At 40.4% G+C, this 17,567-nt stretch overlaps 1 protein-coding gene across 4 annotated transcripts in view; it reads left to right on the plus strand.

Annotated features, from left to right (window-relative positions):
* The window catches only part of COL18A1 (collagen type XVIII alpha 1 chain), a 185,130-nt gene that overhangs the window by 78,835 nt on the left and 88,728 nt on the right, over nucleotides 1-17,567 (plus strand). For 3 of the 4 annotated variants that reach the window (XM_063289147.1, XM_063289149.1, XM_063289148.1), the window contains exon 1: nucleotides 9,744-10,475. The exons of the other annotated variant lie outside the window; for it this stretch is intronic. In XM_063289147.1, coding sequence (XP_063145217.1) covers nucleotides 9,839-10,475 — 637 coding nt within the window. In that variant the 5' untranslated portion in view covers nucleotides 9,744-9,838. Of the gene's footprint in view, nucleotides 1-9,743; nucleotides 10,476-17,567 lie in introns of those variants that run through there. 4 annotated transcript variants of the gene reach the window in all.

Here is a 17,567-nt window from a genome sequence, read left to right on the forward strand (position 1 = left end):
TTAAACATCATAATTGTCGTCAATGAGTAATGAAAAATAAGGGAATAAATACCCCAGTGCTCAGGGAACAGTCTTTCAAATCCTAGCCTCTTCCTGGTCAAACCCTCGTTAGTTACATGGGAAATTTAAAATTACTTGGATCTATTGGCTCAAGAATCCTAGATTAGTATATAGCATCTTCAAATGAATAGAGGAATTGAGAACTTTTATCCCACTTTTATGACGTGAATCCAGGATGCTAGGCATTCATTCCTTGGAAATAACTTTATCCAATTAAGTGAACAACCTGTAGCCAAGAAATCATTTTGAATCCATCAAAATGGTCTAAGAGGGTGACAGTTAAAAAGAAGGTTGCTCTATTGATTTTTGGCTGATTCAGTTCAACAAAAGGCCTCCTATTTGTGTATCTAGAGATTTCCAGGGGAGACAATCCTGCTAGCAAGACACTGTTGTGAAAGGCATTTTTCAAGTAACAATAGAATGTCTGACCTGTGTCATAAGCACCAAGGCACTGGCAAGGCTGCGGTAATCACCAACTCTCGACTTTTTCTGCAGCCTAGCTTATGTAATTCCAATATATTATCTGTAGAGTAGGGTTTTGTTGGAGGATTTTTTTAACTGATATGGGGAACTTGCTCAGGGAGAAAGTGCTGGTTCTTTCTCCCAGGTGCCATAGTCCTGATCCAAATTATATCCTAACCCAGAGTGAAAGATTTTATTAATGATTCTCCTACACAGCATTTAATTTGGCCCTAGCTGAAAGTCGTGGTTTATTTTCTCCTAACTGTTCAGTTGGCACTAGGATGTACCTAGGGAAATTTGGAATATACAAGAAAGGAAATAGTATCCTGGCAGATTCCCAAAACATTGCTAGCAGATCTTCCATTGCCAGGTTGTTTGCTCCATAGTGAATTCAACTGTGTTTCCTTTCTTGTGAAAACGGGCTCAGAAATCCAAAATACAATAGCATCCTAATGCATCTCTAGACAGGAAGGAATTAATGGCTCTTTTAAGGATATTTTTGCTGACTGCAGGCACCGTGTTCTCTGGGTTATGACTATAGGAGGAAATCCAGGTGCTTCAAAAAATGTGTTGGGCCAAAGTCACGAAGAACAAGTAAAAGCTAGGAATGTAATTCTTTGGAGAAGAACCTCCTTTTCTTAACAGTGGGAGGTGGGAAAAAGTTTCTTTAATCTCTGAGACTGAAAGGAACCTCACATAGAAGCAATTGTTGTATCATCTAAAATGAAATGGAATGGAGAGGTGGGTATTGTCAGTAACAACGTCCAAAGACAAGATACAGTGTGAAGTCTGGGAAAACAGCCAGAAGTAAAAGGAAATTCTATTTGTATTATACTTTGGGGAGATAAAAAATGAGTAATGTTTCAGAACTGTGCTATTTATTCCTTACATTTCTATACCACCAATCACTTGTCTAAAATAAACAATTTTTAGACTTGAAATCCAACTTTATGCTGATGGTTGGCAATCTTTTCCAGGCCTGGGTGCTATTGTGCAGTCTCCAGTTGGCCTAATAACACTTCCCTCAATCAATACAAAAGCATATTAGCTAAATATTGGTTATATCCAGCCTTTTAAAAAATTAGATGTACTTCCAAAAGCACCCTCTTCTTTTCATACAGATAGGAAGCTTCATTAGTAGTTTCTTTTTAAGTTTGAGGCCTCAGTTTGCTTTTGGCTTTTAGTTCAGATCCAAGACGGATTCAGGTCAGCTTCTGGTCTGTAAAAACTGAATTGATCCAGAGTGATATGCTCATACCTGAAAGAATATTCTTATAATAATGCTACAGTAGCTATATAATTATTGCCTACAGAGAGGGCAGTATATAATTTTGTATATAAATAGTAAAAAAATTTTAAAAATACAAATAGCAAACTTGGAGATCGAGTACTCCAGACTTTGTTTTTTAAAGCAAAGTTGCTTTGCTTGGCAGTTTAACTGTAAGAAGAGCTCATGAGCTTATTTAAAAGTTTCGTAAGAAGGCTCTGTACAGAAGAGCAATGTATGGAGTTTAGAGCTGGAGATAGGGGAGGCATATGACTTTTATAGCAGTCCCACTCCTAGGTGGACCCTTGTATCGTCCACTACTACTGCCTTGGACTAGACAACAGGGCCAAAATTCGAACTTTTCTTAGGCCAGGCCAGGCTTCTGCAATCTGGCACCTGTCCAGACACATCAACACTGTAATTCTCAAACTATCAATCTTACAGGTATCTGTAGGGTGTCGATTAGGGAAGGCTGGCTGTACAATGTGCAGCTTTCATGAGCTGCTTTGAAATGCACAAAGGGCCCTCTCTTCATTGCTGCACTTTTATATGGTTTATTCCATAGGGGATCAGCGGAAGGCTGCCCTTAGGACTTCCGGCTAATCCCGACAAAAGCACAGAAATACGCAAGGTCTGGGACATGCCAGTGGAGAAGTCGCCCAGCCTACTCTATCAGCTTGGCTGGCTTTATACTTTGAGGGCATAAAGGTGATTCATATCTGCTTCTCTTGCTCCAACCTTAGGTCATTTGTCTTGTAGATTATATTCTTCAGATAATGTCTGCTGAAAATAATGATGTAGATTGCAATGCTATATACACTTATTAGGGAATAAATCCCACTTGTCTTTATTTCTGAGTAAATAATCAAATTGTGCATCTTCATCTTTAACCTGCTTCAGTCTCAGATTTCCTTTTTAATCACATGAAAAACCCCAAGGTTGAAAATTAATGTTTATTTTTATTCTTTTTAGTTTTTTAACTAATAAAACATCAAACAACAAATCTTGCTTAAGGTTCTTTTAAGTATGGGTATGAACACGAATCTAAACAAATTACACTACTCCTATATGCATAGAAAAAAAGTGAGGAAGGGAAAAGGAAGGAAAAAAGGGTTGCAGTTGCTTTTTTAAATTTTGTTTAAATAAATGTTGAGGCAAGACAGGCACCATGATATAACTAATTAAAACTAGCAAAACTCTGCCTACAGATTTTATATATTCTAAACACCCAAGCCTTTTCTGTATATATAGCATGTAAAACTGTTAATGTAGTGAAAGTATTACACTTTCTCCTTGTAGAATAGAAAAAGAATGGTGTTAAGTAGTCTTAGACATTTACAGTCACTGTTAAGTGATGTGTCAGCATGCTTTTATTCTTTCCAATCCAATGGGCTGTTGGGAAGGATGAGGCTCAGAACTCCATCCATCCATCCATCTTGAGAACTGTCTCAAACCAGAAAAGAGTAAGACCAAACTTGGTGTGGTGGGAGAAGTTGGCAAAAGAAAGATCTAGTTTGAAAATGCTCCAGATCTGGCCAGGGACTGTGGAGAAAAAACTCTTCAAAGCAGTTGGGCAGTGCTTCAGAATGCTGCCAATTCATTCTTAAGCCCCTTTCTCCTTCCTCCTAGCCATGTGGCTCAACAGAGCTGCTGTTAAGGGGATGGTCAGAATATCAGAAGCCAGGCTTCTGCAGGCTTTCCCTACTTCTTCTTTTTAAAAAGCAGATGGACTTTCTTTTAAAACAACACAGACATAAATACTTGTGTCACAGGATTCTGAAGTTCTTTCATAATTTCAGATGTGTGCAATTCATGTGATGTTCTGTGAGATTTTTCTTGTGGGACACCATCATGCCACAATTTTGCACTACTAAAATTGGATTTTTTATTGTTTAATATTTATTAGTATAAAATCCTATTTTTATGAATCTTGGCAAAATATATTGACCACATGCCTGCTGATGATGTCCTTCATTTAGGCAATGTAGGTTTCTGAAGGAGGTATATTATATCTTGATTCACCTGGCTTCCAAAGTTTTGTCAGGTCTCACATGGGCTCCATATAAACTCAGCTCAAAATAGCTGTAGTTCTTAAATCAGCCTTACCAAAGTTGGCTAGGAGATTATGGGACTGAAATCCAGAATATCTGGAAGATACTGAGTTGAAGTAGATTTAAATGTAATCCTTCGGGTCTTTTATAGAAATTAATGACCTGCAGTATCATTCAGATTACAGTCAAAAACTGCAGTCCCAGGCATTACTAGAAGTCAGGTGCTATTAAATGCAGTGAAACTTCTTAGGAGACATTTTAGAAGCACATTAGAGGTACAAGAAGGTATTCCTTCTTGTAGGAATACTTGTCTAGCTACATGGAGTAACACCTAGCCAACTTTTCTGGTCTTAAGAGTTAAGCAGGATCAGACATGCTTAGTACTTGGACAGAGACCAGGCAACTGGATTGGGAGGTCAAACCACTATGCTGGAAGAAGGCAGTGGCAACTGATTTCTCAACTGTTGTCAAGAAAACAACATGGATGTGCCCAGGAGGGGAGCCCAATTTGAAGAAGACTTTACCTTATATATTACATAAATTGAATTCCACCTTTCTGGTTTTTACCAAATATTTATGCATTCATTATATACTACATTTACAGTATATAAAATTTTCAGGGATATCCTGTCTAGTGTACTATTTAGCTTCAATAAAATTGTTGCATCATTTGTTGCCAGACTATTCCTAGGCCATCGTCGCTTTCTGTTTCAGCCACTCGTAAATTGGGTTGCTTGGCATCAAAAATATGATTCCTTAGGCTGTTTGCAACTGCTAACTTTTTATTCTGTAGTTCCTGATTGGTGCTTGAGTAAATTCTACTTTAAATGCTCTCATCTCCACCCGGGTAACTTTAAACAGTTAAATTGCTGAAGGTAGCCCATGAGAAAAAGTGGCTTTTGGTGGGACTCCAAAACTGCAAAGCTCTGGGTGAAATAATGAACTCTTTATTTGTGTGGATCTGTTTGAAAAGCAAAAATTGGGGCTTTAAGCACTGAAGGACAAGAAAAATGGCCTTGTATTCTAGGATAGGGGCCAGTTTAGACTTACAATATACAGAGCAGATATACACTGAAAAACAGATTTAAAATATGTTAGGCAAATGGTCAGGGAAAGAAGAAAATTGTTCACAGTTCTCTGATCAACTCATTCACCATCACCACCACCACGCTAAATCTTCCACGGCAATTCAATGTTTGTGAAAAAGAGTTACAATTAGCTGGCTTATTACAGGGATTCCTCTCACACAATGCCCATGTTATACAGATATAAAACAGAAGCTGCTTTGTTTCAAAGTTCAGCTGAGACCATATATGTGAAATTGCAGTTTGCCGGGTGGCATGATGAGTGATTGGGCAATAAGCAGCAATGTGGGCAGAGTTGGATGGCCATGTTAATGTGCTCTCCACCGCTTCTTGTAAAGTGGATAGTAGAAAAGAATGCTTATGCTGCCGATAATAACGTTTCCTACCCTGATTGCTAGCAATATTCTGCCTCAGAGACAAGGCTGGCAATTGATGTTTCAATGTGGGACAAGTTAAGGAAAGAAATTGGTGGATTTTCCCAGCTTTGTTTCCCCTTCCATCAAGATGGGGGAAAAAAAAAACACCAAACATACTCCCTAATGTGGGGTGGAGCAGGGTTGGGTGAGTGTAGGTGGATGCTTGGAATGGTGCATTGGCCCCATTAACAGATTGTGGGCAGGGAGGTACTCTGTTGGGCTGTTACTGAATGGGGATCAAACTCAATCCAAAAATAGCCCAGCTGACAGGTCACAGACCCCAGAGAAGGGGTGAGGGAGGGAGCAATCAATAATGAGTGAGTTTCATCCTGGACTAGTATTATAAGGTTCTCAGGAACTTTGTTCTCATGTCCAGTAGCTCCTGCAAGTAGCTCATGGGCAAGCATGGACCCGCAATCGAGTGGGCATGATGATGCCACTCACTCACCAAAATAAAAACAGTAAAATGTACAGCCATGTAAAACCCTTTGTTATCAGAAGCAGGAGAAAATCTGTAATATATTCAGTGGTGACAGAAGCAGCAACACTCAGCTGGCAGCTCTTTCAGACCATCTTCAGGAACAGGAGGAGGAATCCATCTATTCCAGCCTTAACATTTTTTAGTAATTCATGCTTCCCCACCACCAAGGGGCAGACAAGTTGTCATGAATTAATGAAATTTAAAGATAATGATTTATTTATATTCCGGGTGCCATGAATTGACTAAAGGAAGTGTGGCAGGAATATACAGCAGTTCTTCCTTTTGAACATATGAGTCACTTACGTATTTGGAAGATCCAGATAAAAGCTAGTAGCTGGCAAGATATTCAAGAGGTAATAAAAATAAATTGGAAATTTAGGATAGTAGTTGGAATTGTAAGAGTGGTAGATATCACCACAGTCAGTATTCATGATACTGTTATACTACTATTACACCCTTCTTAAAGGTAGGCAAAAGCAAGCAAGAATTCTTGTACTTTTCATTGTTGTGTAAAAAAGGAAATTTCAGCAAATGTAGCTTGCCATGTAATATATATTTTCCCTTTTTCACAGTTGTTGATAAACCTCAGGAACCCAATTCTCTCCTGTATCTGGCCACAATAGTGCTACAGAAATTTTCTGTTGTTCTGACCATGTATTTGCAAAGCAGTGGAAAAACTGAGAAATGAGTAATGGGGTTGAGTTTGGAGGTCCACCCTAAAAGCTCGTTTTAAGGTGAAATTTTGTATTTTGCTTTTGAACTTGATTTCTTGAAAATCTTTTATGTAGTAGTTGCCATAGCATGCAGTACGTTTTCAGGATCTCAAAGAAGTATTAACAGATAAATGGCCCAATTGCATCACTTCAGCAGGACTTTAGGTTTGTTTTAACTCCCCCCTTCCTATTCTCTAATGAAAAAATTTTTTTGTTCAGAATAAATCATTTGCATTTGGTTTGCATGCATAAAAATTAATTAAAATGGGAAGATTTGGCTACAAAACAGTTCATCTTTGATTGTACAGCTGTCTTAACATTCACTTTATTTAATCCTCAGAAAAGTTTACATTGCTGCCCATTCAAGCAAATTTTGAACATCCATATGTCATAGTTGAAAAATCCTGGCACTTGGCCAGGGCCTGGAATTAGAATCAGGGGCAAAGCCCAGTGATCTGTGGGAAGAAAGATTTGGAAGAAGTGTTTCTGTATGTCTGGTGAAAACCTGTTGTTCAGGGCTATCCAAGCGGTTAGACTCTAGTTCCCAACCTGGTACATGCAGGAGCCAACATGGCATGGTTACCTCCCATGGCACCCTAGGATTTTCAAGATATCACAGCCCAGTGTGGTTCAGTGAACAGTCTATTATTGTAGAATAATCATTCCTTTTTTGCATGATTCTTAGGGCCTCTCCAAGGTCATTAAAAGAAGTCTGTCTTTAGATGCCACCAGCTCATCTGATCTTCTCATTGGTTCCCCTAGGTTGTGGAGTGGACTCTCTGTAGATCTCTGAGGCCAGCCTTCTTTAGAGGCCTTCTAGTAGCCTTCAAGACTCTTCAGTTTAGCCTGGCTTTTAATAATATTTTCAAATAGCTTTAATATGAGTTTTATATTGATTTTAATGTTTTGTTTTAAAATTACTTAAATTTGAAAGTTTTATTTCAAAGTTAGTATGTAGGTGGGAAATTATTTTGTCCATGTAACCTCCATGTTCATAGGTAGCTGGGTTTTTAAGAATCCCTCAGTTTTTCTCCTGTACGTGTATAAATAAGAAATAATCGCTTTCTTTTAGGCCTAAGATAACAGCTGCATACTAGCCTTGTAGGATAGACATATTAGTGCTACAGAAAAGAAAATGTGGCTTTCTGCTGGACAAGTAGCTTTTTCACATATTAATATCCACTTGAAGTTTGAATCTATGGAAGGAAGCTTTCCAGTGAAATCTGTAGGTTACTGGTTATTCTGCAGGAAGAAGATGCTGCCAACCATCTTTTCAGTCTATAGTGAACAGGTGCAGATTTCAACAACAGTCCAGAGGGAACCGATGCAGCTTTCTTCAACTCCACGCCCTTGAGCTTTGCTGACTTTCTGCTCCCATGCTCCTAGCCAGCAAAAGCCACACTGGTTGAGGGTTATGGGAGCTAAATTCAACACAACTGGGGAGCACTAAATTAAGGAAGACTACAATATAGTGTATATCTGTGCACCAAGAGAAATTATTAGAAGACACTGGTGGCCTTCCATTCCACTACTAGCCATGGCTAACCCTGCTTAGCCAAACTTGCCTGTATTTAGAAGCTAAGTTCTGCCACCTGTCGAGACAAGTGCATTTCATAGTTCCAGCCTGGCTTGGGTTTATGTGCAAGTGTGTGTGTGTGTGTGTGTGTGTTTTCCCAAATACTCTAGACTTTTTAAGGTATTGCCTGCTTTGAGGCACTGAGGTGGATTAGCTTAGACCTTTTAGATGAAATAAATTATATACCTCCACCCCCACCTCCTTGCTTTGTTCAGGTGTTGTCAGTTGGAAGGACCCTAAACAAGATAAAAGCATTTTGCAGGTGCTTAGCAGCTAAGCTGGGTGTCCCTTTTGCTGATCTAGGCATGCCCAGTCCCTAGACAGAACATTTGGCTCAAATAGAGGTGCGGTGTTTGTCATCTCAGTAACATTTGCACACAATAGCCCACCTTCCCTAGGCAAACTGGAGCTTGCACGGTACTGAACATGTTCAACTATTTCATTGCCTGGGCAGCTTCATTTCCATTCCATGCCTGCTTTCAAGTAGCTTCAGTCAAAGTTGTTGTACAAGAAATCCATCTGTTTCTTGCTCCCTGTCCTCTCTGCAGCCTGGTCGTGTTTACTCAGTTCTTTGGACTACAGAAATCCCACGGAAGGAAATGTAGATCTATGAACTTTGGCTGAATAACTATGCACAGGACAGTGCAGTTAGTCTGATGCAGTTTTTCTAATGTAGGATGTTGAAGTTCACCCACTTTCTGGGTGTTTGTAAGGGCCAGTCTAATAAATATCCTACTGATAATTCCTGATGGCGGAAGAGCAGACAATCCCCTGACATTAGGGAGCCTGTTCATTTGGAGAGCTAAGTGTATTGCCTGAGCAAGTATAGGTTCTGTTTAATTCCATTAATTTCAGGAGAGATTTAAGCAAGTTTTGTCTGCTCTTAGAATGCTAAACAGGATAAGAGAAGACTCTCCAGGAGGTGTAAGCTACACTGGAAAGTTGAAAAATGCACTAGAAAAAGGCCATGGTAAACCTCTGCCATACTGTTATTAAATAAATTGCATAGATTGGCCATATAGTCATCAGGGTCAGGCTCGGCTCAAAACAGTCTTTCAAAAAATGGAATGAAAACTGGTTGGCTTAGGCTGGATCCCGTCCATGTTACTGAGTAGGATCTCCCTGTGAAGTAAACTAGTTAGTGAAAAATGCTTTCTTGAGTGACTTGGAACTCAGTTCATCCTCTGCAGGTTTTTCTGATGCCTCGTTTCTCCCTTAGATGGGGTTTCTCTGGAGAAAAGCATCTGCTCTCTGAGGCTCACGGTTTGAGAAATAAGATGTAAGCAGCGAGGAAAGGGAAAGATCTCCACCTTTTGTTTTAATATCAGCTCAGGGCAGGGAGGAGCTTAATGTGCCCAAATGCTTCTCTAAGGTTTGGGTGGAGGAGAGGAAGCAGCACGCTGCTTAAATTATGAAATTACTAGCTTCCAGGCATGCCTTTCTATTGCTTAGATATAGTAAATAAAATGGAAGAATTCAACTTGAGGTATACCCGTATACTCACCTTCGGTCTGTTAAAAGCCTTCACAGGCTGTGTGGAGAAGAGTTTGGTTTAATAGGAAACAGGCTGCTGGAGGGGAGGGCTTGCCTGGCCACACCTCCCCTCGTTTTATATCTGCTTGGATGAGAGCAGCATGCTTCCTAGCCCCAGAACTCCAGAGGACAGATCAATGTGAATTCTTTCATTCGCCACTCACCGCAGCACATTTCCCCATAGCAACTTTTCAATGGCTCGAGCAATAGTCAGTATTTGGCTTCTGCTGGTGCTCTTCTGCTGCTCAGCCAATGCCCAGGTCTGGAATTGGTTTTGGGGGGATTCAGAAAAGACCACCCTGGCTCCCACACAAGCTGCCGATGCTGAAGATCAGACAAGCCAGGACCTTTCCACGCGTGGGGCTACCACCAGCCCAGATGCCCCATTTGAAAGTACTGCTGATCCTGAGTCCTTGGGGAAAGGGTGGAGCACGTTGACCCTGAAGCAGCCAAACTTTACAGCAGCTACAACAGTCCCTGCAGCAACATCTCCTTCCCAGGAAGAAAGCAGAGATGGAGATATTGCAGGAGTGGGAGCTGAGATCCTCAGTGTGGCTGAAGGCATTCGGAATCTGGTTCAGCTTTTGGATGAAAAGACAACAGAGAGGACAGAGAGGACAGAGGTACCTGCCACAGCTGAGGTCAGTGCATCACCTGCCCCTGTTACGGAGCCAGGGAGTATCCAGAATGTGACTGCCAACTTAACGGGTGACATGCAAGCCTCCCTGGAAACTAGGAAGCCAGAGGTGGTTCTCCCTGTGACAACCAAGTTTGCTCTTCTGTGGAACAAGACTCGAATCCTCCTGAAGAAGCCTGGGAACCCACGTCAAGGTAGTGCTTCTTTCTCATTTTCACCCGATGATCATGTCAGTGGCGCCATGTTGGAATCTTCAGAAGCGGGGCAAGAAGGTGCTTTCACCCCATCCACAAGGGCGGCCTGGGGCACTTTCTCAAAAAAAGAAGGGATTTTGTCCACTGCAAAAGCTTTGAAATTGCAGGAGCCCCAGGCCAACAGCAGCAGCAGCGGTGGCAGCAGCAGCAGCTTGCATGCAGGAGCACCGTCCAAGGTGGTGGGTGCTTTAGACAACGGGGTGCTGCCTTATGTTGCAAATTCCAGCCAGCCTGTCTCTAAAGGCAATAGAGCACACCTCAGCTTTAAAAGCCACCCCTTCTTTAAGCATTCTGGGATAGCAGTAGCTGATGCAAAAAGGAACCATTCTAGTGGTTCAGCTTCTAATTCCAATGCCACTAACGTTACGGATTCCCCCCTGGCCAATAACTCTGACTCTCTTGGGTTTCTACTAACCTACACTGGCCAGCGTAGCAAGAGTAGTTCAGGGCTTGCCTCCTTCTTTCCTGGATTGGCTCCAACAGCTGGCCGGTGCTTGCCCTTACCAACCAAGCTGTCATATTGCAACCACCTGGGCATGAAGCATTTCCGAGTGCCGAATTATTTGCATCATGGCAGTGAGGAGGAAGTTCGGGCTGCTTTGCATGAGTGGGAGGGGCTTCTTAGATCTCGGTGTCACCGCCACTTGGAGTGGTTTCTCTGCTTGCTACTGGTACCTGGGTGCAATTCTTCTCTCCCGGTCACACCACCACCCTGCCGGGGATTTTGTGAGGCCCTGAAAGATCTGTGTTGGATTCACTGGAAAGAGGGGCGCCTTCCGATATCCTGTGACTCTCTCCCAGCGGAGGATGGTCCATATTCATGTGTATTTGTAAATGTGTCAGCAGGTAATAAGGCAGGGCTAATCGTCTCTTTTCAATTCTTTCCCACCATCAGGTAAGCTCATTTTGTGACAGATTCTGATATGAAAAAGAGCGACTCCATCAACAGGGACACAGGCAAAGTGTCAGAAAAGAAGGAGGAAGAAAGGAAACCACTATTTCTCCCTACCTGAAAGATGATACCTGGGCTTTATGATGCCACGGAGAGCATCATTCTAATGTGAACTTCCTAATATATCAGCCTTTCCAGATTCGGGCACCCTACTGATGCATGAACTTCAGTTCCCAGAATTCCTGGCCAGCACTGCTGTTGCTGAGAACTCTGGAAATTTGGAAGTTCACAGGACAGGGGGCATCCAGGTTGGGAAAGGCTGCACTCTTCTGTAACAGTGATGGATTGCTTGCCAGCCAGTGGAACAGATGCCACTGGTGGTACAGGCAAAGAAGGTGGCAGTATTCGGCAAGGCTAGGAAGGCCCATAATTCTCTTGGTCATGGCTAAGAGAATCTGTCTGTAAGGATTATGTCCACTCCTGTGCTGTAATACTAGCTGCACCCTTGATTTTGTAGAATGGAGGCAAAGCAGCACTAACTCACAGGAGAGGCCATGTGCTGGATTAACATGTGGTTGTTTTGTAGACTTGGCTCCTGACAGATTTGCCCCCAGTGTTATCACAGATTCTAGACATAGTCTTGAACCCTTGAGTGAGAAATGAATGGAAATTGAAAAAGAGATAAGGTGGCAGCATGTTAAGAATTAGGCTTTGTGATTGTATATGCGGGTAAAAGAGAGGAAGAGCTTAAATCCCTCTGATTTGACCAAAGTGGCAGAAAACAGTGGACTGCCATTAATAGTATTTTTTCTCCATTGCTTTGGCAAGGCGCCTTCTTATCTTAAGAATATAGTCACACAAAAACATATGTGATGATAAGCAGTAAGACTGTGCTTTTAAAATGCTTTGCAAGAAGCAATACGATAAGGCAATCTTACAGGGTCGGAAAGATAATTGATTGTGTGTGTGTGCGCGTGTGTGCGCGCGCTTGCTCTCTTGCAAAAGAGAGGAAGAAAAAAGCATGGATGCAGGAATTTTAACAGATTTTCAGTGTAATGCAGTTCTGATTTTTTTAATAGTAACTTTATTAAAGATTACAATTGCAACAATAGTGTAATGCAATTTTCAGTGTAGCACATGTGAAACAATTCTTTTTTCAGTTCGTTTTTGCATTCAGCACTTCTGCATTTTGACTGGTAGCATAATGCTTTTCTACTTACTTTTTTTATATTCAGTACTGAAACTGCTTTCCAATCCAAACTGTATTTTAGAATCTCAGAAAATGCCTCCAAGTAAACAGGTAAATTTTTCTTACAGTCCTTCTTTGCCTAGTCACCTGGCCTTGGGCGTTTCCACATTTCCTGTATCTTGGAGTGTCCCATTCTTTTTTCCATGTACAGGAGCTGTAAGATTCAGAAAACAAGTTCCTACAAGACAAGAATATTTCTTGGTGTGCCTGTGATATCTCAGATTTCTGCTGGGAAAGAATTATCCACACTCTCTCAAAGTTTTAGAACTTGGGGGTCATCCAGAACATTTGCTTGGCAGTAGATTCAGGGCAGACAAAAAGAAATACTTCATGCAACATGTAATTAATCTAGGATATAGAATATCTGGTCACAGGATGTAACGATAGCTGTTGGCTTCAACGTTTTTTTCTTACTGATAAATCTATCCAGTGTAAATCTGTACAATAACAGCTATTCATACTAATTATGGATGGGGCATCCATGTTCAGAATCACTGTGCTTGGAGATAGACAATAATCTGGAATTGAAAATCGTTTGAGATACCTTTTGCTTCCCATGATATTGATAGATATATGTTTCTTTTGGCCCACTCATCAAAGGGAGTTTTGCAAGTTATTGAAACAATGGCAAGACCTGTTTATCAGAGATGAAAGACAGATGGCTATAGACACTATGGTCAAACATTCTTCTTTGAAAAAGTGCTTTCAGTTCTCTGGGAGAAAAAAAAAGAAACCTTGTCACTGATTAGCAAACTCTGGGGGCAAAAAGGGGGTGCTTGTTACCATTGTGACTTGCATGAGATTTCCCAAGAAACTTTAGTTGCCTGGACAATAGAATAACAGCGATTGATGTCGGTTACATTTTTCAATCTTGTGGTTGTATGGAAATAGCTGGGTGCCCCCCCCCCAGTTTAAAAATAATTTGGAGCAAAAATAATATACTTTCTAAACTAAGGGAAGCTGAAGACTCCAGCCTATAGAAATGAAGCACATTTTAATGTGTGTATTTTTAAAGTTATCCAGTTCAGGGACTTCCTATTGCTCTACCTTTCTTCAATAGAATTCAAGGGACCATTTTCCATTTAGGTACTAACTAGATCCAGATTGGTTTAACTTCATCAAAATTGTTTCATCCTTTTCCTCCAGGTCATAGTGAAGCCAGCTGACACTGCCCCTTAAATTTGGAAGAGATAGAGGGTAGGTTCAAATCCTGCACTAATCTGTAATATGGTTTGTTTGGTTTTAGTTCAGTGTATTGTGCGAATCCAGCATTGTGGTTTGCAAACCATGGTTTGAAGGCTAGCAGGACATATAAACCCAGTTTCAAACTCAAAAAGAGTCATTTTAAATTTGAAATGTTCTGCACACCACTATTTAAATGAATAAATTTTAATGCTACAGTTGTGTGTTGCTCAGCAAGTGGTGAGCAAGCTCTCAATCAAGAATAATGTTCTGTGAATCTTCTGAGTAACCCCAGATTCCTAGAAAACCAAGGCATATGGATTAGCCTTGTAATTAAATAAAATTGTAACCATTATTTACTGAAAATAGCTCTTTTATCAAGCACCACACAGTGAAGGCTGGCTGATGATGAAGGATGTGTGCAAACAACTATATTTTTAGTTTTGCCTGCAACAGTGATTTGTGTACTGATGTTAGCAGAGGCAGCCAATTTGATGGGAAATCTGCCATAGAGATAATCTTCATTCCAAACTTCTCATTTTCATTTGTGGTCATACTTTGCTTGAAAAAACAAGGCCTTCTTACAAGACCTTCATCTGTCAGATTCTGATTGTACTGCTGTTTAGATCATTAGTGATTTCTTTTGGTGTCGATTTCATTGGTAACGTCTTGACTGATCTGAAATCACAACAGTTCATATCTTTGCTTGGCTCCCTTTGCTGCACTTCATGAGGCACAAAGTTATGTGTAGGGCTAATTTCAACACAATTTTCTTGACATTGACTTTGTCAGATTAATCAGATTATTCTATACCCTTAGAGTTAGAATGAAAAAAATCATTAGGCAAAATTGGGCCAACTGTGATTTGTCTAGAATATGGACTGTGTTTCTTCTATATATAGCAAAGGATCCTGAAACAGATTCCTGGATTCAGAAAAATGTATTTTGAAAATAGGCAAGTATTACTCTACTATTGCTCTTACTGCATCTACAGTCATTTTCCAGTATTGGCTTGACTTCTGAAAACACTTCATAACTTTAAAAAAATGTTAAGAGGTGTCTTTTTGCCTGATTAAAGGGTTTCTAACTTAAACAGAGGAGTAAAATTGCTTGGCTTTGCACCTTATCTGTTCTAATTTCCTTGTATCAGGCAAGAAGAGTTTCCTTTTAATCCATGTTTTTAAGTTGCTCGTTTCTTGAAACATTTATCACGGGAATTACCATGAGAATCTTACATTGCAATATGAGAAACATCTTTGTGGCATTCTTGATTATTTTAATGTTTAATTTTCATTGAAGAGAAATTTAATACAAAAAAACCCACAACAAAGTAAAACTCATTCATGCTTGGCAGAATCCCTCACAGCCGTATCTGCATTGTCAGATGAGTCTCCTGTCTATTTTGCTTTGTATTGTCAGGTCTTTACTCTCATTCATCTATTTAGTTCAAGGCATCTATATGAATTTATTTGTTTATTAAATTGATATGGTTGCCTATCTCAAGTACATGACTCTGAGCAGCTAACCAATAAAAACAGAATGAAAACAGTATAACAAATAACATAAATATAAATTGCAGTCAAGAAAAATAACCCACAACAACACTAATAATCCTCACAGTTAACACAGTGAAAGAAATGGGCTCATCCACACCATCAGGGGCCCAGGCTCAGTGACAAAACCAAGTCTTTAAGGCCTTGTGAACAGCCAACAGGGCTGGTGCGAGTCTGATCTCAGGGGGGGATGATGTTCCTGAGGGTGGGGGCCACAAGAAAAGGCTCTCTTCCTGGGTCCTGCCCAATGGCAGTCCCTCATGGATGGGACCTGGAGCATGCCTCTCCTACCAGATCTAACAGGACAGGTAGATATCACCATGGAAAGATAGTCTTGTAAGTTTGATAAATGAAAATTTCCACACAAGCTATAATTTTGCAATAGAAAAATTATTTAATAAAGCCCCTTTATTAACAATAAAGTTACTTAGTGTATAAATTGTTATACACTGTGTACAAAAGAATGTAAGCTATTGTATTAAAATATTCATAACCAATTAAATAAAAACCATGTTAGCTGAGTGTCAAGATCACGGGAAGTGATAGAGCTGCTCTGTGCTGCACTGGTCAGACCACACTTGGAATGCAGTGTCCAGTTCTGCTCACCACAATACAAAAAGGATGCTGAGGAACTGGAAAGAGTACAGAGAAGAGCAACAAAGATGGTGAGGGGCTTGGAGGCTAAATCCTACAAAGAGCAGCTAAAGGAACTTGGGGTGTTTAGCTTAATAGCATGATAGCAGTCTTCCTGTACATGAAGGAATGTCACAGGGAAGAGGGAGGAGATTTATTCTCCCTAGCACCTAAGGTAAGACAAGAACCAGTGGGTGGAAGCTTTACGGTGACAAATTCAAACTTGAACTCAGGAGAAATTTCCTGACTGTGAAAGCTGTTGAGCATTGAAACAACCTGCCTCCTGAAGTTGTGGGTGCTCCATCACTGGGGGTTTGCAAGAAAAGACTGGACAGCCATTTGTCCAGATAGGTGTGAGGATTCCTGCGCTGGGCAGGAGTTGGGCCAGAAGACCCTAAGTTCCCTTCCACCCTACGATTTTATGACTTTAATCCATATTAACATTTAATAGATCCGATCCAAATAGTACAAAAGTATATGCAGGCTTTTGACTTTTTCACAACTCTTATTAAATAAGAAGTTACAAACTCCTTGTAACAGAGAAGAGGCAGAAAAAGTAAAGATACATATTATAAACTTAATGCACTTGCTAGAATTGGATATTGTGTGTATTAGGTTAACTGTCCAGCTGGTACTGAAAACAAAAATGCCACTTTTTAATCAAATTGTCAGGTAAACTTTTGAGATGATTTGAACAATACAGGGATCTTGGTTTGAATGTCTAGGCAATTGTTCACCCTACATATAATGTATTATACGTCTGCAGGATACGCCCATCAATAAAAGTCTGGGTGCACTGGAACTTTCTAATCCCCAATTTGTTGCTTACATTTGCGTTACGTGTGCAAGAGATAATCTCCATCTCCTGCTTTGTCTGTTCTTTCTTCTTGCTGCTGCCATAGCTATTCTTTTTATGCCTTTCTATGGTTGTTTCAAGTGTGTATTCCAGCCCAGGGCTTACTAGCAGTCATACAGTTGTCTATATTATCTGCCAAGTAGAGGAAGACATTTTGTGGCTCAAACTTTTTGGAGTTCTTGTGTTTGTTACATAATTTTCCAGGCTTCTTTTTGCTTTTCCTTTAATTATAATATTGCATTATGAATACTGTTATATGTATGCACTTCTTTTCTTAAATTGATCTAAATAATAAATGATTTAAAAGACAGTACTGTTGAAAAAAAGATAAAGACATTCTTCACAATATAGTTTCCAGTAAGATCATCCTTGCTGTTCTCCTCTACAGGAAAGATGAATCTATTTTAGCCACATGGCATCTTGTCTATAAAGGCCCTTGTTTTCCTGGCTTGGATGTTTTTTTTTTAATGTTCCGATGGATGCTGGAACCTGTTTTAAGGGCTGTGTCAGTCTGTTGAGAAAGGCAGCTCTTGACAATATTATTTATGTCCAAGAACCTTTTCCCTCAAGGGGCTAGGGATACACCTCCCTCTTTTCAGTGTGCTGTTAAATGCTTTACCCTCCAGGTACATAAGGGTGGTTCCTGGCATCAGTCCATTTTGGGGAA

This window comes from Candoia aspera, chromosome 1, assembly GCF_035149785.1.
Source record: "Candoia aspera isolate rCanAsp1 chromosome 1, rCanAsp1.hap2, whole genome shotgun sequence".
Classification (NCBI taxonomy): Eukaryota; Metazoa; Chordata; class Lepidosauria; order Squamata; family Boidae; genus Candoia; species Candoia aspera.